The 23,762-nt window shown below is 53.7% G+C and overlaps 1 protein-coding gene across 1 annotated transcript in view; it reads right to left on the bottom strand.

Moving 5' to 3' along the window:
• The window catches only part of LOC119849184 (alpha-2-macroglobulin-like protein 1), a 58,636-nt gene extending 47,764 nt beyond the window's left edge, over positions 1 to 10,872 (bottom strand). The window contains exons 1-10 of the mRNA XM_043503269.1: positions 10,802 to 10,872; positions 9,591 to 9,780; positions 8,986 to 9,148; positions 8,466 to 8,518; positions 7,415 to 7,435; positions 6,425 to 6,578; positions 3,967 to 4,051; positions 3,588 to 3,711; positions 2,359 to 2,473; positions 1,306 to 1,415 (exon numbers count right to left, since the gene is read on the bottom strand). Coding sequence (XP_043359204.1) covers positions 1,306 to 1,415; positions 2,359 to 2,473; positions 3,588 to 3,711; positions 3,967 to 4,051; positions 6,425 to 6,578; positions 7,415 to 7,435; positions 8,466 to 8,518; positions 8,986 to 9,148; positions 9,591 to 9,780; positions 10,802 to 10,872 — 1,086 coding nt within the window. The remainder of the gene's footprint in view (positions 1 to 1,305; positions 1,416 to 2,358; positions 2,474 to 3,587; positions 3,712 to 3,966; positions 4,052 to 6,424; positions 6,579 to 7,414; positions 7,436 to 8,465; positions 8,519 to 8,985; positions 9,149 to 9,590; positions 9,781 to 10,801) is intronic.
• Between the last annotated feature and the right edge of the window lie 12,890 nt (positions 10,873 to 23,762).

Genomic DNA, 23,762 nt, shown 5'->3' with positions numbered 1-23,762 from the left:
CCTAGACTTCTGCATGAGAAATACTTTCAGTCTAGTCTCCCTGGATTTCACAGCCCATTTTGGGAGGGCTCTGAATTCCCTGCATTGCTCTCTAATGTGTGTCTGTGTACCCAGACAATACAGACACTTAGAGTGTCCCTCGTTCCAGGCATGGCAGACCCACATAAGAAACAAAATTTAAATCCTGGGGACTAAACCCCCCTGTACTTGGAGAAGACAGCAACTGCTCACCTCACAGCCCTACCCCCCAGTACCAGGATTCATAGACTCCAAGGCCAGAAGGGACCATTGTGATCACCCAGTCTGACCTCCTGCATAGCACAGGCCAGAGAACTGCCCCAAAATAACTCCCAGAGCCGATCTGTTAGAAGAACAACCTGTCTTCGTTTACAGATTGTCAGGGATGGAAAATCCATCATGAACCTCGGTAAATTGTTGGTTAATTACTCTCACTATAAAAAATTTACACCATATTTCCAGTTTGAATTTGTCAAGCTTCAATTTCCAGCCATTGGATTGTGTTCCACCTTTCTCTGCTAGATTGGATATATGTTCCCCAATATTTACAAATTGTAATCAAGTCACCCTTTAACCTTCTCTCTCTTAAGCTAAATAAATTGAGCTCTTTGTCTCTCACTATAAGGCATCTTGTCTAATCCTTTCACCATTCTTGGGGCTCTTCTCTGAATCCTTTTCAATTTATCAATATCCTTGTTGAATTGTGGGCATTGGAACTGGACACAGTGTTCCAGCATCAGTTGCACCCCTGCCAAACACAGAGTATCCTACTCGAGAGTCCCGTTTATCCATCCCAGAATCGCATTAGCTCTTTTGGCCACAGCGTCGCATTGGGAGCTCATGGTCAGCTGATTATCCACCACGACCCCCACATCTTTTTCAGAGTCCCTGCTTTCCAGGCTAGACTCCCCCGCCCTGGAAGTATGGCTGACATTCTTTGCTCCGAGGAGAGGGCGTCAAAGACTCTAATCTTCCCTAAAACAGGAGAGTTCAGCTAAAGTAACTAAACCACTTGAAGAAAAGGAGTACTTGTGGCACCTTAGAGACTAACAAATTTATTAGAGCATAAGCTTTCATGAGCTACAGCTCACTTCATCGGACTCCTAAACCACTTGAGGACACTTGAAGGCTTGAGGACATGGAGAGCACAGCTAAAGCATTCTGATCTCCAGTGCATGGGGGACATGTGCACCAGAAGTGCAGCACATCTGGCAAACAGTCAATGTAAATGGAGGTTACAGTTTGATACAGACATATTCCTCTCTGTCACACTGGTAATCCCGTTACCTTGCCAGTGTAGGGGATTCCAGCCTTGTAGGTAGCGTCAGCATCCTCAAAGGTCACCGTAGCGATTTCAGACACGATGTCGCAGTGTTTGGTTGCGTTGAGCTCCACCCCTAGCAGAAGAGGGAGGGACGATAGGAGGAAGGTGCCGGGAGCAACACCAGAGTTCAGGCTACGTCCCAGATTTCTCTCCATAACAATACATGCAGCCATTTCTACCCCCTCTCACTATGGGCTGGAGGGTGTGATCTTGGTGGAGAATTTGGGAAGTTTGGCTGGGGTCGAAAAGCATTTTTCTGGGGAATCTGGAAACTAGAAAATTTAGATCCACCTTCCCATGGGGCTTAATCCCAAACCAGCCACTTGACATTTGCCAGCAGGGTCTCCTGGCGCTGCGGCCCTTCCCCCAGCAGAGAGCTCTTTACTGAACGGCCCCAGAGCTGACCCCGCACACAGGCCTCTCGGCACAATGCCTGCCCCCAGAAAGGGCCGTTTTCAGAAGTGCCCAGTAACCCGTTGCCATTCTGGACCCGCTCTTCTCCAGCCACTTCGCCATCGCTGATGTCAGCACCCAAGGGTAACGCTGTAGCCACCCCACAGTTACAGTTTTCAGCCAAATGGGTGTCGGCCGCTCTGGAAATCAGGATTCTTCTGGGTTAAATGTGGAGTTATCTGCGGTCATTACTAAGCGATTAGTACTTGCAGTTTTGAACGCTAAGCGCTAACGTCACTGAGGCCGTGACTCAGGACCCAGCGACACAGACTGGGCCTTCACTCCACTCTGCCAGCTCAGTCCAAAGCCAGAGGCCACTTGCGGGAGGCTGTTTAGTCTTTGCATGAATGTACCCAGGTCTGAACTCCTCATGAGGGATCGATCCAGAGATGGGCTGAACCAGAACCCCAGATCCAACCCCCAAACGCTACCTCTTGGGCCCATCTCTAAATCAGCTGGGCTACAAACGACATTACCACATGTGCAAGTGAGACCCCTCTGTCTCAGGGTTTACTGCTGGGGGCTGCCCAGGGGCGTGCATGTGTGCTTGATTTCAGTCCCACCTGTCCCCTCCTCCATGAGAGAGGCCTTGGCCTGGAGGCGCCTCTTGTAGCCAGAGTGGGTCAGGTTGAAGGGAGCCGTTCCCACCTCTCTGGAAAAGCAGCCGTTGCTGTCAGTCTGGAGGGAGAGAATCACGGCCCGTTAGCAGCAGCTCTGCACCAGGCCCTGCAGGTGTCAGCTCAGCAGGTCTCTAATTGGGCTTGGCCTGGTTAGCGCTTGGACGGGAGACACTCAAAGAAAACCTGGATGCTGCAGTCAGCAGGAGGGGGCGCTCGCACCTTGGAGTCGGCCCTGACACCAGTATCCCAGCGCAGCGCTAGGGGGCGCTGTGCAGCTGGAGCTGCTGTGGATGCATGAGACATAAAACAGAGGCCCTGGCCACTCGTGACCATCCCCTGGTGCTTGTCCCCATGGTCGTGTTAACGCTGGCTAATTCCAATTGGCCCCCCCCCACTGCCCAGGACGGAGAGCATTCGGGGAGATCTGTATCTTTACAGTGCCCCCGCCTAACGAGAGCTGCTGATGAGGAAGGGAGGCCCCGTAACCTAGGGCACTGGCCTAGGTCTGGAGAGACCTGGGGGCAAGTCCCTGCTCTGCCACAGGCTGCCTGCAAGTCCCTCTGAGTACGGCTCCAGCAGAAACACCCTGCGGCAGCGAGTCTCAGAGCCCAGCTTGTGCTGCGGGGCTAAAACCAACAGGTCGACATTTGGGTCCAGGCTCTAGACCCAGGGACGTGGGAGGGTCTCGCAGCCCAGGCTGCAGCCGAGCAGCTACACTGTTACTTTATCCCCACGGCGCAAGCCCCAGGCAGCAGAGCTGGGCTCGGAGACGCTGCCGCAGGGTTTTTACTGCGCAGACGGACCCTGAGCATCTCCGTGCCTCAGTTCCCCATCTGTGCAATGGGGACAGGAGCCTGCCCCGCCTCCCGGGGCTAGGAGGGTCAGTGAGGCCCTGAGATATTATGGTGAAGGGGACCGGGGATGCGGGGGCGCATAAGTCCCTAAGCCCTGCTACACAGCGGCCAGTCCCCACCCTCCTACCTGCCAGATGGGGACCCTGACGGATCCAGGGCCTGATTCGCCTGCACTGACACCAGCTTTACACCAATGTCATCAACATCATCAAGGCAGATCACAGCGCCCCCTCTGACCAATGTAAGAAAAGCATGGAGAGGAGCCTCCTCCAGCAGCATGCCCTGAACCTCCCCTCCCCCTGCCCCAGTTGCACTCACCTGGCCAGTAAGCTTCATGCACTCAGTTAGCCCCAGATAAAAATGGTACCAGGGATATGATGGTTGTTTCTCCCAACACAGGCTGGCCTGGACCCTCCCCAGGACGGGCTTCCCGTAGCTGTATCTGTTTAGCAGAGGGGAGGGAGAGGATAAGTGGGAGGGGAGGGGCCCAACGCCCCTGCCCATGGGGGGCGTCCCTGCTGGGGTGGGGCTGGTCATGTGGGTGGGAGTGACAGCCCCAAGGAGCCCTGCCTGGCCATGAGCATGGGGCAGAGCGGGGCGCAGGCAGGGAAGGGGCAGGTCTGATCCTGGCCTGGGGGCGTGGGGGCGGTACCAGCCCCCCCCTTTATCGGCCCGGCAGGGCTGCTTTCAGACTCACCGGCCGCACACTCGCAGCAGGAGCGTCTCATCCAGCACCGTCACCACGGGGGGCAGCTCGAGGATCACTTCGAACTTGGGCAGCACTGGGGGGCAGAGAGGGACTGGGTGAAACCGACCCACAGCCCCAGCCTTGGAGCTTCTCCCCTGGTCTTGCAGCCCCCAACCAACCTGCCGGCAGGAGTCTTTTCTCCCCCATTGACAATACAGCTGAAAAATAGCCTCTGTCCCCCCCGCCTGGTTCCCAGTCGGTAGGGGCAGGGGCAGCACCAGGAATGACTTGGGCTTGAGAGCTGGTGTCTGGGCCAGAGACCACGTGGGGCTGAGAGCGAGGACGCGCCAGGGTCCACATGGGGCTGAGAGTGAGGACGTGCCAGGGTCCATGTAGGGCTGAGAGCGAGGACGCGCCAGGGACCATGTGGGGCTGAGAGTGAGGATGCGCCAGGGTCCACGTGGGGCTGAGAGCGAGGACGCACCAGGGTCTATGTGGGGCTGAGAGCAGGGATGCGCCAGGGACCATGTGGGGCTGAGAGCAGGGATGCGCCAGGGACCACGGGGGCCCAGTGGACGTGGGCGTTTCTCCTGACTGATGAGGTCCTGGCTGTTCCCCTCCGGGAGCTGGTGTTCGGCTGGGACCTCGCCCCCTGCCAGGCACCACTAGGCAGTCTGGACAGAAAGGGCCAAATTCACACCAGGGCTCAGCCCAGAGGAGCCGGGGGGCTGCTCCTGGGCAGTTTGTCCCTCAGGGTCTGGGCCGTCCTGGGGCACTGATAGGAGCTGGCTGGGCGGCTCCAAGGCCCAGAAGCCCCAGGAGGGGAGCGTGTTTTGGGGCTGGGTGAACGTGCGGCACTGGCATGGGCTAGTAAAGGAGAGAGCGTGATTGGGGGGTGCCTCATTTTCCCCTCCTCCTCAGGGGATGGGGGATTGGCCAGTAGGGGAAGGATGGAAGTATTGTGGAGGATCAGGTGCAGGGTATCTAAGGTGAGGGTGGGAGTAGGAAGCAGATGGGGGGCTCAGGAAGGATGTGTGGGAGAGTGGGGGTGGAAGGCAGTTGGGGGGGTCAGGGCAGGTGTATGGGGCGAGGGTGGGGGTAGGTGGCAGCTATTTCAAGGGAGACATCAGAGCTCTTCTCTCCCCCTCCCCCGCAGGAGCTAGAGGAGATTTGGGGGGGGTGGGGATGGAGAGGGGGCCGCTGACGTTTCCCTCCCCCTCCCAGCAGCACCCACTCTGGGAAGGGTGTGTATGTGTGAAGAGCCCCTTGTGGCGATGGGGGGCACAGGGCAGATGTGGGTGGGTGCTGGGCTGGGACAGGGCAGAGGTGTGGCCGGGGGGCACAGGGTTGATGTGGGTGGGTGCTGGGCTGGGGCAGGGCAGAGGTGTGGCCGGGGGGCACAGGGTTGATGTGGGTGGGTGCTGGGCTGGGGCAGGGCAGAGGTGTGGCCGGGGGGCACAGGGTTGATGTGGGTGGGTGCTGGGCTGGGGCAGGGCAGAGGTGTGGCCGGGGGGCACAGGGTTGATGTGGGTGGGTGCTGGGCTGGGGCAGGGCAGAGGTGTGGCCGGGGGGCACAGGGTTGATGTGGGTGGGTGCTGGGCTGGGGCAGGGCAGAGGTGTGGCCGGGGGGCACAGGGTTGATGTGGGTGGGTGCTGGGCTGGGGCAGGGCAGAGGTGGGGCTGGGCGGCACAGGGTTGATGTGGGTGGGTGCTGGGCTGGGACAGGGCAGAGGTGTGGCCGGGGGGCACAGGGTTGATGTGGGTGGGTGCTGGGCTGGGGCAGGGCAGAGGTGTGGCCGGGGGGCACAGGGTTGATGTGGGTGGGTGCTGGGCTGGGGCAGGGCAGAGGTGGGGCTGGGCGGCACAGGGTTGATGTGGGTGAGTGCTGAGGTGGGGCTGGGGGGATAGAGTTAGATGCTGGGGGGTTGGTGAGAAGCTGGAAGCTCCATCCCATCCGGCAGCCAGCGAGCTCCAGCAGCAGGAGCCAGGATCAGACACAGTGACACAGTAACTGCCCCCATCCACCTCCCACAGACACTGCGGGGAGGTGGGGGACGTGGGGGGGAGCTGCAGAAATCCAAAGTCAGACCAAAAACATGAAACAGTCATGGCTTTGACTGATGATGTTGATATCTCTGGGGCTGGCCATACTGAAATCCCCAGCTCTGTATCTCCCCAGCAACGCTGACCTGAGGCCTCCCCAGAGGCCCTAGAGTAGAGTGGGGCAGGGCCTGGGCAGGGCAGGGAGGCTGAATTCTCAGTGTCCTGTTGCGGGAGGATTGTTCATGGGGTGGCTGGGGCCCAGGAGACCTTGGAGCTGCCTGGGCCAGTCCCAGGGCTCTGAGCTCCCAGGGACCCTCTGATAGGGACCCACGGACACCTCACCCCAGGGAGACTCATGAATCTCCCTCCACCCCCACGTGCTGGACCCGTGGCCTCAGTCACTGCCCTGGGCTCCGCTGCCCACCGTATTCCTCCACGCTGAACGAGTGCCTCGTCCCCTGCGCCTCGATGGCGTACGTCCCCAGGGCCGGCTCTGCAGGCAGCGGGAGGGACAGATCCACGATGCCCTGCTGCGGAGTCACATCTCGCCACTGGGCGATGCGGTTCCCGCTGGGATCCTGGCACACGGACAGACCCTGCTCAGCAGCTGCCCCCACACACGGCTCGTCCCCGGCAGCCCCCGAGTGCCTCGTGCTGCCGACGGGGCTGGATCGACGGCCGGGGGCTCAAATCCTTCTCCTTAGCCTGGAGCAGACACCTCCGGGCAGCCGCTGGGCAAGGGGCCCTGCCAGCACCCCTCAGCCCTGACCCGAGGGCACCGCCTGTGGAGGGGAACAGGCTCCCAAGGGACGCCCCATCTCCAGCCTGGATGAAGCCCCGGGAACATGCCGTAGGGACCATTTTCATCTCAGTGCTAGGCCTCTGTGGGTATGTTCCCTGTTCGCCACCCCCCACACAGCCCCCCAAACCTCCACCCCTCCCCTCTACCCCTGCAGCTCCCAGAGACCCTCCCTCCTCCCCTGCCCTTCTCCCATTCAAGCTCCCACGGGAGCTCCCCGCTGAGTTCCCCACTGGGCTGATCAAGTCACCGCCTGACCCAGAGTTCGGGGGCTGGGAACATTCGGGGTAAGCGACTCAGGCAGGGATCCCAGCCAGCCCCAAACCCACCGGCCTCCCGGACAGACAACTTCAGACTCTGCAAACTCAGGGTGGGGAGGATGTAACCCGATGCTACAAATATCCCCTCCCAGCCCCCCATGCGGTCCAGCCCAGAAAGGCCCTGTGCTCTGGGACACTTTGCACCCCCACAGCGGGGCAGAGGGGTCTAGGGCTGGATTGCTGGACACTGTGGTCACAGCCCAAACTCCTCTGGGATCCCCACCACCGAATACCCCTGGGTGCCCTCAGATGAGCCAGACAGGAAGAGGAGGAGGCTGGAGAGGCACAGACTGACCTGCAGAGTCACCAGGGGCAGCTGCAAAGCAAACAGACAGGAGATGGCTGGTTAGAGGGACAGGAAACACCCCCCACTGCCCAGGGCTCTGCCTGTGACTTCCCCAGGGCCCGGGTGTCTCTGGGGCCATGGGGGATCATGCAGACGGCAGCGGGGGTGACCGAGAGAGCAGGGACCGGAAGGGGAGCCCACAGCCCTGTCCACACTGGGACCATGAGGCTGGAGCCCTCGCACCTCCCATGGGCCCCTCCCCTCCCTGCAGTGGCGGATGCAGGGCAGTGGCTGGTCTGTGTGTGAGGAGGAGCCGGGCGAGAGGCTGGGGTCTCTGCCAAGGGGCAGTCTAAGGCCGGGCGAGATGGCTGCGAGGGGAGCTGTCAATCTGTATTTCCACACTGGGCCCGATTCTGCCACCTCACTCAGAGCGCCCAGCACAGTTAGACTGAAAGGTGCTAATGACTGTCATCCCGGGGGGGGGGGGCTGGCATCCACAGCCAATCACAGACTTCACTAAAGCCAGGGGGTGCCCAGCGCCCTCATTCAGGCTCAATGCCATGTGCAATCACCCCTCTCTGCGTAGTAAAGAGACTGCAAACAACAGAGGCGACTGCCCAAGGCACTAGGCCCCAGGGGGGTGGGTCCACACTGCTGTTTTCAGCCGGCCAGCACAAGCCCTGCTATTGCAAGTCTGTTAACCTGCCCTGGGAGACTCGCCCCCAGCAGCAGAGAAGACCGGGGTGACAGCTGAGACATTCCCAGGATACCGGAGATCCCGGTGTTTCCAGGAATGGTGTCGGCCCTCCCAGCTGGCGTGACCTCGCACACTCAGTGTGTGTGAGTTCACACCAGCAGGGGCGGAGCAGTGCGCTCTTCCAAAGGGCGCCCCCCATCCAATACCAGACACAAGCATGTACTGGACAGGGGCAAACTACTCAGGAAGAGGACGGTCTGATTTCAAACCGGATGAATGGCCTGCCTGGTGTAGACACACCTAGTGTGTTCAGTGCACCAGGGCCCTGTTACCCTGCCCCCGGCCCCTGCCCCCAGCTCTCACCTTCCTGGCACTGGGAATGAAGTCTTTGTCCAAACTGACGATTCGAAACTTCACTGGAAAGGAGCAGAGACAGAGGTGGGATCAGCCCTGACTTGGTTTGTCTGAGTGAATTCCCAGCTGGGGAAGGTGCCAGCCAGACACCCGGGCACTGACGGCCTCTGTGAACCCACAGAATGGGCACAGCCCGGGCAGTGCAGTGCCAGCTTCCCCGCGCTGCCCTCTGCCAACGACCACAGCCCTGCCCTGCATGGCTGGAGGCTGCCAGGGGGGGCTGATCGGTGCCCCTGCAGCGTCTGTGCCATCACCAAGGACGGGCTGAGACCCCCACTTGGTTCCATACAGGCCCCCAAACAGGCCTCAGGTTTTGGGCCTCTCACCCCATGGGACCAGGTGCAGACAGGCCTGGAAGTGAGAGACCCGTATCCCTCGCGAGTCCCCCAGCCTGACCCCAGAGCCCAGGAGTCCGTCCCAAGGGGCTGGGGCCCCAGGACTCTCCCTCCAGCAGCTCCTACCCTCTCACCTGTCTGTCCCGGCTTGTAGACAGCCTTGTCCGTCTGCACAAAGGTCCCGGGCTCCAGTGCCCGCAGCAGCACTTTCTTCCGCTCAGAGAACTGCAGGGCATCTCCCCGGATCGAGACGTGCAGCTCTGCCACTTCCTGCTGCCCCCCGGACGGGGCTGGAACCTGCACCGGGACCCCAGCAAGGCCACAGCAGCTGGTAACGGGCTGGTCATAGTGCAGACCCGCTATCGTGTGGGGAGGGGGGCAGTGGTGTTTGTGAGTCCCTGTTCCAGCCCCCCCAACACAGGAAACCCCTCCTCAGCCTGGGGGCCCTGAATGGGAGGGAGCATGAAACTGGGGTGCTCGATGGAGTTGGAAGCCAGGGCGCTCTCTGTACCCCCCTCCCCATCCCCGCTCCCTCCTGCCTGTCGCTGCTGAGGGATGGTCTCAAGTTCTGTGGCTACAGCTGCCCATCGAGTGACCAGCTCCGTGCCCAGGCCAGTCCCCTGAGCCCTGCTGTGCCCGGGCCCTGAGGCTGGGTGGGGGCTGCAGACCCGGGGCTGACGGGCTCCGTGCCCACGACCAGTGCCCGGGGCCGTGCCCATGGCTGCGGGCGAGGGCTCACCTGGAAGCGCACGTTCTCGTGCAGACGGGGCCCCTGGACCTCTCTCTCCAGCAGGGGGATAGCGCTGGACCCATCCCCCCTCTCCAGCCGGACGCTCACCCGGACGGTCTCGTTGAGGTCGCTGAGATGAACTGACACCGTCCCCGTGTGCGGGTGGTAGAGCGCGGCTGGGCTCACCACCACATAGTGCCTGGGGAGGGGAAAGCACCATGGGCAGTGCGGGAGGGGGAGGGCAGGGGAGAGCCCAGAGCCTCCCCCAGGGCTGGGGGTGACTCCCGATTCCTGTGTGTCCCTCCTGCTGGGGACAGAGCTGGAGGCTGGTTCGTTTCTCTAACCACAGGGCAGGGGCAGGGCAAGGCCCCCCCCGCTGCATCCCCCGCCCCAGCCTGCCTCCCGCAGAGCTGGAGGGGCCCCAGGGGCACAGAGAGGGGCTCAGTCCCCATCCATCCCTGGCTCCTTGGCTGCTCGGTCTCCCCAGAAGGGGGGAGCTAATGGTGCTGAGAGTGAACAGAGGCCCCTATGCACAGCAGGGGCCGGGGGGGCTGATTAGTCTGGGGCTGGACTGAGCACCTGAGCCCTTTGCAGCCAGTAACCAGCTTAGCTACAACCCCACCCCCACCCCCAGGCCACTCTGCACCCCGGGGCCTCCGCCCGCTCTCGCAGGGACCCTTCGGCGTTTGCACCTTCGGGGCACTCCCAGGTTCTGGCTGAGACGTTCGTTTAACGCCCTGTGTTCGTCGGTAATTACTGTTCTATTTCACTGTGGCCTGGAGACCCAGCCCAGCCTGGCCCCCCTGCACTGGGGCTGGACAGACCCGCAGGCAGAGACAGGCCGTGGCCCGAGGAGGTGACAGGCTGAGGGAGCAGGCGGCCACAGAGGATTATCACCCCATGGTACAGAGCGGAGCTGAGGCTCAGAGGGTCGGTGTCTGGCCGGGGGCGCACAGGGCGTCTGTAGCAGAGCTGGGCACTGAACCCAGCTCTCCTGCTCCCCAAGCCACTGTCTTAACCAGAGCCAACCTCCCCTGGCGCTAGGAGGGGCAGGACCAGGGGCCCAGGAGGGACCCAGTGTCGGGGTCTGAGTTCCCAGGGGAGAACGGAATTGTCCTGTCAGTTTCGGATCGAGCACCCCCCAGATCGGTGCCCTCGGCTGCTCTCAACCCCCCCGCCCAGCACCACCCACCAAGCGGACAGACACGGACAGGGCTTACGGCTCTGCAGATGTCCCCACTGTGAGGTGCAGAAGGATCAGCAGGCAGGCCAGGATTACTGAGGCCCCCATTCCTGGGGTGCAGGCAGACGCGCAGGCGCAAGGGGACACACACACGTCACCCCCCTCTGGGTCCTTCTTCCTCCCTCTCTCCCCCGCTCTGTGCTGGAGACCAGCCTGCTCTGCCCTGATATAGACTCCGGAGCCAGAGGTTCACTTTGATCCAGGGTAAACAAGGGTCGTGTCAGATCTCGGACTGGAGCTGGGGGATGCAGCCAGGACAATATTTATCCACCACCCCCAGCTGCTGGATTCGAGGCTCTGACAGATTGTTGTAATTTGAGTTAGAGGATGTTGCCTGGCAAAGGTTCAGGTGAGCCAGGAGGCCCCTTGCATTGGTTACAGGGCAGGGGATAGGACCCCTCTGGGGGTCGATGGTGGTGCAGTAGCCAGAATGCTGGGAAAGCTCTGGCAGGAGCAGGTGGGAGGAGCGACCCCACTACTGCAAAGCAAATGAGAAGAACGTTGGGGTTGCTGAGCATGTCTCATGAAAATCCCATTCATGATCGCTTCTAACGTTCCCAAACTGGGACTGTCAGGGATGAACTTTCCATGCTCAGTCTCTGCCTTGGGTTGAATGTTTTTGTAAACTTTCAGCAAAAACAAGTTGAGGCATTTCTGAGAACATGGTTAGCATTAGCACAGGTAGCTTTTTCCAGGGCGATCCATTTTCCTGACCATTTCTTTGAAGAACTCTAGCGCCTCCATGCTTTGGAGCCTGAGACTGAAATTTGGCAGGAGGATTGTGCTAGGGGAAGAGAAGTTTTTTTCTATTGCAATGAAAATCCATGTCCCTGTGGCTAGATTATAAAGTACAGAACATTGCCATTTGCACCTGGTCAATAGAGTGTCTCAGACTTGTTTCCGAGTCACTGACAACTTGGAAGAAAATGATCTTGAATGGTTATGGATCACTGTCCTAACTGATACAGCACAAGATGGGGGGTTAGCTGGTGTCTGGGGCAGATCACCAAATCACAGTAAGGAACAGGATGAGTAGCTGTTATGCAACTATTTATAGAGTGTAGGGAAAAAAGCTATGTGACTCTGAGGGATTTTAATGTGAGTGACATGCTGGAGGTCTGATCCTACTAGTACTAAAACATCTCTGGAATTTCTCATAGATAACATTTTCCTCACCCAAAAGTGTTGCATCCACCATGGGAGTGTTCTTTATGAGCCCTAACCTTGAGAGATAAGAGGAACTGATCACAGAACTAAACATGAACATTAGCCTAGGTACAGGTGATCATTACTCAATCACATTTATAATGTGCCAAGAGAGTAATGTCCAGACCGGTAGTATTTCTACTTGGTGCTTTGAAAGGGCCTGTTTCATAAAACTGAAAACAATTATGAGGCATGCCAGCTGGGAGGAAGAATTAAATCAGAAAAATGTGAATGATAATTGGAAATTGTTTAAGAATACTTCACTAGATGCCCCAAAAGTCACAATCAAGGAAAGCAGCAATACTGGTTTAAAAACTGACCTGACTTAGAGAGCACAAAAAGACAACCATAACATATAAAAAATAATGTATAACAAATGCAAGAAAGGAGATATTGACAATAATGAATATAAATCAGAAGCTAGGAATTGTAGAAAATTGATAAGGGAAGCAAAGGGATACAAGAAAAAATCTATGACAAGTCAACCTAAGCACAATAAGAAGGAATTTTTAAAGTAGATTAGGAAAAATATGAATCCTAACAATGATATTGATCCATTATTAGATGAAGTAGTAGAATTATCAATAACAATGCAGAAAATGATGAAGTGTTCAATAAATATTTCTGTTCTGCATTTGGGAAAAAACAAATGATGTCATCATACCATAGGAACATGATAACACTCTATTCTACTTGAATCTGGGGAGAATGTTAAACAACAGTTCTCAAAGTTAGACATTTTTAGAGCATCAAGTCCACATCAAGTCCACAAGTCTTGCATCCAAGAGCTTTAAAAGAGCTGGCTGAAGAACTCACTGGACCATTAATGGTGGTTTTCAGTAAGTTGAACACTAGGGAAGTTCCAGAAGACTGAAAGAAAGCTATTGTTATGCCAGTACTTTAAAAGGGTAAATGGGATGACCTGGGTAATTATAGGCCTGTCCATCTGACATTGATCCCTAGCACAATAATAGAGGGGCTGATAAGGGACTTGATTAATAAAGAATTAAAAGAGAGTGATATGATCAATACCAATTAGCATGGGCTTATGTAAAACAGATTTTGTCAAACTAATTTGATATTTTTTTATGAGATTACAAGTTTGGCTGATACAGGTAATAGTGTCAATGTAATATACTGAGATTTCTGTAAAACATTTGACTTGACACCACACGGCATTTTGATTAAAAAACTAGACTGATAAAAAATTAACACAGCACACATTAAATGGATTAAAAAGCGGCTAACCGATAGGTCTCAAAATGTAACTGTAAGTGGGGAGAAAGAACGAGGAGTACTTGTTGCACCTTAGAGACTAACAAATTTATTTGGGCATAAGCTTTCATGGGCTAAAACCCACTTCATCAGATGCATGCAGGGGAGGGATAGCTCAGTGGTTTGAACATTGGCCTGCTAAACCCAGAGTTCAATCCTTGAGGGGGCCATTTAGGGATCTGGGGCAAAAAGGAGGGGGGGGGGGAATTTGGATGATTAGTTGGGGATTGGTCCTGCTTTGACTAGATGACCTCCTGAGGTCCCTTCCAACCCTGATATTCTATGAAAATACAGTAGGAAGATATATATATATATATATATATATATATACAGAGAACATGAAAAAATGGATGTTGCCATACCAACTCTAACGAGACTAATCAATTAAGGTGAGCTATTATCAGCAGGAGAAAAAAAACTTGTAGTGATAATCAGGATGGCCCATTTCAAACAGTTGACAAGAAGGTGTGAGTAATAGTAGGAGAAAAGTGGCAAAGAGTCCTGTGGCACCTTATAGACTAACGCACGTATTAGAGCATAAGCTTTTGTGGTTGAATATCCACTTTGTCGGATGCAGGAGAAGTAGGGGGGAAAAGTTTTGACTTTGTGTAATGATTCATCCACTCCCAGTCTTTATTCAAGCCTAATTTCATAGAATATCAGGATTGGAAGAGACCTCAGGAGGTCATCTAGTCCGACCCCCTGCTCAAAGCAAGACCAATCCCCAATTTCTGCCCCAGATCCCTAAATGGCTCCCTCAAGGATTGAACTCATAACCCTGGGTTTAGCAGGCCAATGCTCAAAGCACTGAGCTATCCCTCCTTCCGTTTAATGGCACCCAGTTTGCAAATTAATTCAAGTTCTGCAGTTTCTCATTGGAGTCTATTTTTGAAGTCCTTTTGTTGAAGAATTGTGACTTTTAGGTCTGTAATTGAGTGTCCAGGGAGGTTGAAGTGTTCTCTGACTGGTTTTTGAAGATTATAATTCTTGACGTCTGATTTGTGTCCATTTATTCTTTTGCATAGAAACTGTCCGGTTTGGCCAATGTACATGGCAGAGGGGCATTGCTGAGACATGATGGCATATATCACATTGGTAGATGTGCAGGTGAACGAGGCCTTGATGGTGTGGCTGATGTGATTAGGTCTTATGATGGTGTCCCTTGAATAGATATGTGGACAGAGTTGGCAATGGGCTTTGTTGCAAGGATAGGTTCCTGGGTTAGTGTTTTTGTTGTGTGGTTGCTGGTGAGTATTTGCTTCAGGTTGGGGGGCTGTCTGTAAGCAAGGACTGGCGAGTCTTCCAAGATCTGTGAGAGTGACGGGTCGTCCTTCAGGATAGGTTGTAGATCCTTGATGATGCACTAGAAAGGTTTTAGTTGGGGGCCGAAGGTGATGGCTAGTGGTGTTCTGTTACTTTCTTTGTTGGGCCTGTCCTGTACCTGACTTCTGGGTACTCTTCTGGCTCTGTCAATCTGTTTCTTCACTTCAGTAGGTAGGTATTGTAGTTTTAAAAATGCTTGATAGAGATCCTGTAGGTGTTTGTCTCTGTCTGAGGGATTGGAGCAAATGCGGTTGTATCGTAGATCTTGGCTGTAGGCAATGGATCGTGTGATGTGGTTTGGATGAAAGCTGGAGGCATGTAGGTAAGTATAGTGGTCAGTAGGTTTTCGTTATAGGGTGGTGTTTATGTGACCATCACCTATTAGCACTGTAGTGTCCAGGAAGTGGATCTCTTGTGTGGACTGGTCCAGGCTAAGGTTGATGGTGGGATGGAAATTGTTGAAATCATGGTGGAATTCCTCAGGGGCTTCTTTTCCATGGGTCCAGATGATGAAGATGTCATCAATGTAGTGCAAGTAGAGTAGGGACGTTAGGGAACAAGAGCTGAGGAAGCTTTGTTCTAAGTCAGCCATAAAAATGTTGGCACCCACAACTATTTTACAATGTATACCTTCAACACTGCTATGGGTACCCGCATGGCCCCACAGTATGCCAACACTTGGGAATTATGGAATTATGGAATTCCACCACGATATCCTCAGGAGCTCAATTTATTTAGCTTAACACAGAGATGGCTAAGGGGTGATTTGATTACAGTCTATAAGTACCTACACGGGGAACAAATATTCTAAAGCGTACTCTTTAGTTAACAGAGAAAGGTCTAACATGATTCAATGGCTGGAAGTTGAAGCTAGACAAATTCAGGCAGCGGATAAGGCATACACTTTTAAATGTGAGGGTAATTAACCATTGAAACAATTTTCCAGGTGTCGTGGTGGATCCTCCCTAACTGGCAATTTTTAAATCTAGGTTGCATGTTTCTCTAAAACATGCTCTAGGAATTATTTTGGGGGAGTTCTCTGGCCTGGCCTGGGGTACACAGGGAGTTAGACTGGATGATCACAATGGTCCCTTCTGGCCTTGGGATCTATCACTCTGTGAATCTTTGCTGCTCAAGTCTCCCTACATTCCATCTGCGCTGCTCATGCTCCAGCCCTGGTCCCTTCCACCCACACTGAACATGTCTAGTTGGCAGCCGGTATCAAGTGAAATGGCCCAAGTGTCAGTCCTCGGGCCGGTTTTATTCAATATTTTCATAAATGATCTGGAGGATGGTGTGGATTGCACCCTCAGCAAGTTAGCAGATGACACTAAACTGGGAGGAGAGGTAGACATGCTGGAGGGTAGGAATAGGATACAGAGGGCCCTAGACAAATTAGAGGATTGGGCCAAAAGAAATCTGATGAGGTTCAACAAGGACAAGTGCAGAGTCCTGCACTTAGGATGGAAGAATCCCATGCATTGCTACAGACTAGGGAGCGAATGGCTCGGCAGCAGTTCTGCAGAAAAGGACCTAGGGGTTACAGTGGACGAGAAGCTGGATATGAGTCAACTGTGTGCCCTTGTTGCCAAGAAGGCCAATGGCATTTTGGGATGTATAAGTAGGGGCATTGCCAGCAGATCGAGGGACGTGATCGTTCCCCTCTATTCAACATTGGAGAGGCCTCATCTGGAGTACTGTGTCCAGTTTTGGGCCCCACATTACAAGAAGGATGTGGAAAAATTGGAAAGAGTCCAGCGGAGGGCAACAAAAATGATTAGGGGACTGGAACACATGACTTATGAGGAGAAGCTGAGGGAACTGGGATTGTTTAGTCTGCGGAAGAGAAGAATGAGAGGGGATTTGATAGCTGCTTTCAACTACCTGAAAGGGGGTTCCAAAGAGGATGGATCTAGACTGTTCTCAGTGGTAGCAGATGACAGAACGAGGAGTAATGGTTTCAAGTTGCAGTGGGGGAAGTTTAGGTTGGATATTAGGAAAAACTTTTTTACTAGGAGGGTGGTGAAGCACTGGAATGTGTTACCTAGGGAGGTGGTGGAATCTCCTTCCTTAGAGGTTTTTAAGGTCAGGCTTGACAAAGCCCTGGCTGGGATGATTTAGTTGGGGATTAGTCCTGCTTTGAGCAGGGGGTTGGACTAGATGACCTCCTGAGGTCCCTTCTGACCCTGATAATCTATGATTCTATGAACATGTTCTACAGACCCACTGCCCGGCATCAGCACTGAGCCTGTTCCTCGCCCCACAGACCCATGTGCCCTCACTCTGCTCTTCTAGCGCACGGAGCCAGCTCCAAATGCCCTTTGGATGGGACAGGACACACACAAAATGGATCCTCTTAGTTATTCCCATCAAAATATGCCGTGGCCTTGGGGAAGGTGCCCTGTGTTGCAAGGCAGGAAACCATGAGCTCCTGTCTTCTGACTGGTGTTAACAATTCTTTGCAATCTACAGCTGTTATTAATGAGCCAGCCCTTGTACATTACCTTAGATGAGAGGCAAGTGTCCATCCCACCAGTTTAACCAGAGTATCTGAGAGATTTTATAAGGTCACCTTTGGAAATGATCCCAGGTCTCTGATATGGCAGACCCCAAGCTTAGCTACACGGCCTCCCATAAAGAATCTACCAAATCCAGGTGCTTAGCTAAGCTGTCTGTGCAGTGATTAATTTGTAATGAAAGAGGTGCTGGAGCTCAAGCAATATTTTTACTTTCAAAACTGATGCGGCAAGTCCAGAGGTGCCGGGACTATGAACTGCCAAACCCAGAGATGCCGGGGACATGAACTGCCAAGCCCAGAATTGCCGGGGCTGTGAACTGCCAAACCCAGAGATGCCGGGGACATGAACTGCCAAGCCCAGAGGTGCTGGGGCTCTGAACTGCCAAGCCTAGAGGTGCTGGGGCTCTGAACTGCCAAGCCCAGAGGTGCCGGGGCTCTGAAATGCCATGCTATAGGTGCTGGGGCTATGAACTACCAAGCCCAGAGATGCCAGAGCTCTGAACTGCCAATCCCAGAGGTGCCAGGGATCAGCCCTGACAAGCCCTGGCACAAATTAAGCCCTGCTTCTCTTAAATGGGTGACTGCTAGTCTATATGGCTCATTACATAACAAAGTCGCTCCATTAGATGAAGGGGTAAAGCAATGCTGAAGGTCCAGGGATTCAATCCTGTTGTTAAAGGGGTTGTTTGAGTGCATATACTAATATTTCTGTTTTCTTTTTTCCTTTATAACCCTGTCCACCGCCCACCAAACCCCAGGAAATCACATAGAAAAAAATACATGAAAAGAACATTAAGGTTGCAAAGCCTAGTTGTCAGTGTTAGGAAATGCCAGAACTAAGATTGTCCTCGTGCCACTCATTCAGCCCGCTTTCACATATACATTATGACATGCTTTTTAATTATGTAATCACATGCTACTTGTTCCTTCATTCTGGCATTTCCTAACTTTCAAGTGCTTGACTTTGCAACTGTGACAATGTTTTTCAGCTAGGTTTTAGGTGTGTAATTATTATATCGGGTGCAGAAATCTACCAGCTGGCTGAGTCCTCATCCACCCACGTTTATATGCACACATACACACACTCATAGGCGCACACACAAAACTCCCCCAGTAGAGCCCCAGCCCCATGCTGGGGTGGGCAAACTCAGTTTCCATGTTTTCTCTGTTTTGGGCTTCAGCACATACACATGGCTCCCCTTGCAGCCCCAGCCCTGCTGCATAGAGACCCCTCTGTAATGATGTGGGCTTTGGTGGGACACAACTGAGAGTATCAATTCAGGACAAATTGCTTAGAACAGGGCAGTTACAGCCCAAGGCTGATGGTTCTCCACCTCTAAGGCTCACCAGACCAGCCAAACAGAGAGGACTTCAGTCTCACCCCACTGGCTAACCAGAAGTCATACTGTTAATTTTGGTTTTAAACCCTGTTTACTTCTGCCAAATTATTGAAATATATGTATAAAGTTAAGATAAGTTCTGTAACTCAAAATGGCATTTTGTTTTAGGAAAAGGACAAGGTAACCTCCACCTTGTGTCAGGTTCTTGTTCCTTGGTACCAAGAAAAGGTGGGAAATCACAGAGGTGGGAAACTAGGTTTGCCCGGCAACAGCTCCCTATAAAAGTGTGTGAGGGGAGGAGCTAGGGGCTCTTGGTCTCTGGAGCTTTCGCGTTGTCAGAGGTTCAAGTGTCCAGTTCTCTCTCGTGGTGTGATACCATCTTGGCACTAGCTATTGGCCTGCAATAGCTGCTTACTAATTAGTTTGGGTTTGTTTATTTTTTTATTTGGGGAAAGCAGACTTGCGTACACGGAATTAGTCCGATTAGTTAGATCAGTCTCACACGCCCAGATGACACAAAGCAGGTTAGGGTGGGAGTTAAGATAGGGATACATACCTGTCCATTCCATCTGCCATTCACGGTCGGTGTCCGTCAGTCCATCACTGGCTTTGGTCGTCTGGATCCTGCAATCTTCATCGTGGACATCTGGAAAGGTAGAAGAACATCTTGGTACCATTCAGTGTATGTGTGAGTGCAAGTGTCAACTCAAATCTCCAGTATTGTTAATCCATTCATCTTTCCTCCCTTCCTCTTCCCTTAGTTAAATAAAGTATTGCTGTTTACTTTTACATTTGGTGTGTGTGTTGGTTTATGGGAATCTAGCTCTGATTGATGGGCTTAACAGGGGGACTCAGCGGGAGGTAAACTGTAAGGCTCCCTGAGATCTTCTGATCAGATCGGCCTCCAGCAGTAAAAATCCTTACAATACAAGCAATTCCCTTAGACACTCCAGTTTCCCAGTATCACCACCAGTGCCACTCGTTATTGGGACGAATGGTTGTGAAAACCAATACCCAAATAAAAGAAAAAAGGTTCTCTCAATCCCAAAGGACCAAGCCCCAGACCCAGGTCAATATACAAGTCAGATCTTACCCACAAATCACGCTGTTGCCAATCCTTTAGAATCTAAAATCTAAAGGTTTATTCATAAAAGGGAAAAGATACAGATGAGAGCTAAAATTGGTTAAACGGAATCAATTACATACAGTAATGGCAAAGTTCTTGGTTCAGGCTTGTAGCAGTGATGGAATAAACTGCAGGTTCAAATCAAGTCTCTGGAGTACATCCACAGCTGAGATGGGTCATTCAGTCCTTTGTTCAGATCTTCAGTTTGTAGCAAGGTTCCTCCAGAAGTAAGAAGCAGGATTGAAGACAAGATGGAGGAGATGCAGCTGCCTTTTTATAGTCTCTTGCCATGTGGCCTCTGCTTTCTTTGTTCCAAAGACAAGCTATCCAGCACATGGCATGGAAAAACCTTAGAGTTCTGTCCATAGGCAGGTCTCTGCATGCCTTGCTGAGTCACAAGGTGTATCTGCCGTCTCTCAATGGGTCAATTGTATAGCTGATGGTCTTTAATGGGTCATCAAGCAGCCTAGGCAGTGCTGATGCCACATTGTCTGGGTGTCACCCAGAAGCACAGCACAAGTTTGAAATACAGACAGTATAGAGCCAATACTTATAACTTTAAATACAAAAATGATGCACGCATACAGATAGCATAATCATAACCAGCAAGTCATAACTTCCTCATAGATACCTTACTTGACCTTCTTTGTACATGATTTGGTACGGGATCTTGGTTGCAACAATGATCTATACGGTCCCAGTTCATGTCAATAATGTCACACCCTCTCCCTGGAGTGATGGGCAAACAGGTTGGGTAACCGAAACACCCACTTCCCCATCTCACTTTCACCCATGTGGGGGTGCATTGTGTCTTTCACTCCCTCAACCAATGCAGGGGTCAGATGGGGGCTGGAGGTTCCACTGGGACCAGATGAGTCCTGCAGAGAAACCCAGAGACGTGAACACTGACTTTCCAAAGGAAGGGTTAGGTTTGAGGAGAGGGTGTGGGGAAAGGGCTGGTCAGTGTGACGATTTGGGGAACCTATGTTTCTGGTTGGTATTATGGAGTTATTATGAAGTTGTTGCTATGAAAATTGCTGTGTCATAAATGCCCTTCTGTCTCTGTGTATCCACCATTGCTGACGAGGCTTTAAGCATGTCCCTCCCAGAACAGGGACAATCGTAGGTCCTCAGAACTCAACGACCACCTATTCAGGGCAAAGCATCTTGTGCCAATGGGTTTGCTGGAGTCTAGGAGGGAGGAAGGGATAGCTCAGTGGTTTGAGCATTGGCCTGCTAAACCTAGGGTTGTGAGTTCAATCCCTGAGGGGGCCATTTAGGGATCTGGGGCAAAAATTGGGGATTGGTCCTGCTTTGAGCAGGGGGATGGCCTCGATGATCTCCTGAGATCCCTTCCAACCCTGATATTTTAGGAGAAGCTACTTCCTCCCCTTGTCTGAAGTGAGGAGGGAAGCCAAGTGGAGATTCCCCAGACTGGACAAGGAGACAGGGGACAAAGCAGGCCTGTATAAAAGGATTCAAAAGGGGAAGAGCCGTCTGGGCAGGAGATAGCCGAGGTCAGAGTAGGCGAGCTGCGGGAGAAGCTGCAGGTTTCAGATCACAGGCCGTGGACTGTAACAGAAGGCCCAGGGCCATCCAGGGACAACCCTGAGCCCTGCCCAGAGAATGCTCTGGAGCAGTGAGGAAAATGAGGCAGGGAAATGCACTTAGGGTTCACTGGTTTTGTATAGACTTGTGTATTAAGGAAAGAATACTACCATACTAGACACCCCTGCAAAGTGTCTGTGCGAGTTCTATGCTGCACCAACCCCCTTGAAGCCATGCACCGGAAGCACACCCCATCGGGTAGAGCACTGGGACAGGGTGCATCTCAGCTACGGCACGAGTTTGAGGGGCCAGCTGGTTCTAGGGACTGCATGGTGTCAGTTCTCGGGAGATCTGCATCTTGAGCATGTGCCCAGTGGCCCTAAGACAGGGTCAGGCTCTGGAGGGATGAAACAGTCGAGCTCCAGCAGCGGGATCCTCTCTCAGCAAGCTGGTAAGTGGCCAAGAGGAGGTGTTCAACTGAAGTTGCCCTCCCTCCCTCACCACTGCAAAGACCTATGCAGTGAGGCAGCAGCCTGCTTGCTCTGGCTCGCTGTCCATATCCAGAGATGCAGAGATCTGGCCCCAGGTCACTGCCCCTTGCTCGTTTACCCTCAAATATTTACCTGTCCTCAGGGACCGTTCAAAGGTAACAGGGATTTCAGCACCAACAGGCAGACAGCGCCCTTTGAAGCTGGTGAAGCTGGTGGTGAGGTGAGAGGCCCCTGCCCAGGGGAGAGTGATTCAGGAAGGGGGTGAGCGTCAGGCATCAGGCCTGGGGCCCGTATCCCTTAGATTGCTGTCCATGAAACGGCTCAGGTCTCTGTCACGGCCAGTCCTGGCATCACAGAGCCCAATTCTGCCCTTGGTCACAGCTGGGCATCCCGAGACAGCCCCAGCAAATGACCCAAACAGGCTACACAGCCCCAGTGTGGTCTGGGCACAGCTGCAGGAGCATCTCGAAGAGCAGCATTTGCCCCCCGGAAATCAGACCTGAGTCCGAGCGACTGGGGACAGCTCGTCCTGCCCCTCCCGACCTGGCCCTGTCCCCAGTCAGTGCAGTGTCCTGTTTCTACCAGGGCTTTCTCCGCACAGGGCACCGTGTGCCAAGCCATATCTCAGCTTCACCACATCCATTCTGGCCAGCCCCTGTCTAAGGAAGAATGCAGCTGCATCTCCACGTGTCCCCCTCTCTACACATAGAACTGAAGAGACTCCAGAAACCCACGAGGGATCCAGTGCGGATCCAGGATCAGTGCCAAGGATCCAGAGAACAAAGGGGAGTTATGACTGATAGGACCAGAGCCCGTGGGAGCCATGCAGAGCCCTGCCCTGCTGGGGCTTTCCAGGGTTTCTGTTGGTTTGCTCTGGGTTTGTCTATACTGTGGAGGCATCAGTAGCTGCTCCTCTAGAGAGCAGGCTGTGTGGAGATGCTGAAGCCAGCCCAGTTTATGGCTGTAGCCTTAGATTTTCAAAGGCGCTGAAGAAGTGCCCAAATCCCACTGAATTGGTGCATCCCTAACTCCCTTGGACTCCCTTGGAAATCCCAGCCTGAGTGCCTAAATTCATAGCCAGTTCCACTCCACATGCATGCCACGTGAAAGGGGCAGCCCGACCGGCCATGAGTCCTGATTGATTGGGGAGCTGGCCCCAGAGTCTTGGATGGCTAGATTAGGGGTGATGGGAAATGCCACCCTGCTCTCCTGCTGCCAACCCCCATCCCATTGGCACAGTGGAATGCCAGCCCAGAGCAGCTCAGTGGTGCCCCAACAGGGACAGGACTGGATCAGACCACGTGGTTTGTTCCGGGCCACTCGACTCACGCAGGAATGGTGCTGGGTGAAGGCTGCCCAGCTTGGGGGAAAGCATCCGTAGTGGCTGTGGCTACTGGAGGGAGCAGGCTGGGGGAACAGCCACCACCAGGATAGAAAAGTGAAGGGAGCCCTGACCAGCTTGGAGTCGGATACTTGGCAAGGTAGCAGATCGCAGGGCTCTGAGCTCGCACTGCAACTGAGGGACAGGAGGGTCCCTGTTCTTGGAGCCGGGGCGGCAGGGCACGTGGATGGCTTGTCAGTGGAGCGAGGGTCATTGTGCAGCTGAGGCGCCCGGCCTCGGGGCACCGGGGTCTAGTGGGGATGGGGATGTGACTCTCCTGAATGGTCCCATGTGCTGATGGGGCTTTGGCCACGTCCAGCTCATCCTCACGCTCCACCTGAGTGCAACACACAGCTGGTCACTGATACCAGTCAGCTCTGTGTTCTTGGGGAACCAGGGCACAGTATCCAGGCTGTCTGACGAAAGACACCCCTGCCCCAGCCTCTGCTTGAACCAAAACCGATCAGAGAAAAGACTTGCAGAGAGCAGTGAAGGGCGGTGGGAGACACACCTAGACCCCTCCTGACAAGGGTGACAAGATTAAGGCAACTCCCCTAGCCTCATCTGCATCAAAGATGGGACAGGGAGGCATCTCCATTAGCGTACAGAACGGAGAACAGAGATTCCAAGGAAAGAACCGCACTGAACTCTGGGCCCAGAAAAGCAGGGAAGCACTGCATCCTGGGGGATCTTTGCTCCAGATATTAATGAACCTACACCTGCACACACC

Source organism: Dermochelys coriacea, chromosome 27 (assembly GCF_009764565.3).
Source record: "Dermochelys coriacea isolate rDerCor1 chromosome 27, rDerCor1.pri.v4, whole genome shotgun sequence".
In the NCBI taxonomy this organism is placed as follows: domain Eukaryota; kingdom Metazoa; phylum Chordata; order Testudines; family Dermochelyidae; genus Dermochelys; species Dermochelys coriacea.
The sequence above is the reverse complement of the archived record's forward strand: the minus strand, read 5'-3'. Positions and strand labels throughout refer to the sequence as shown.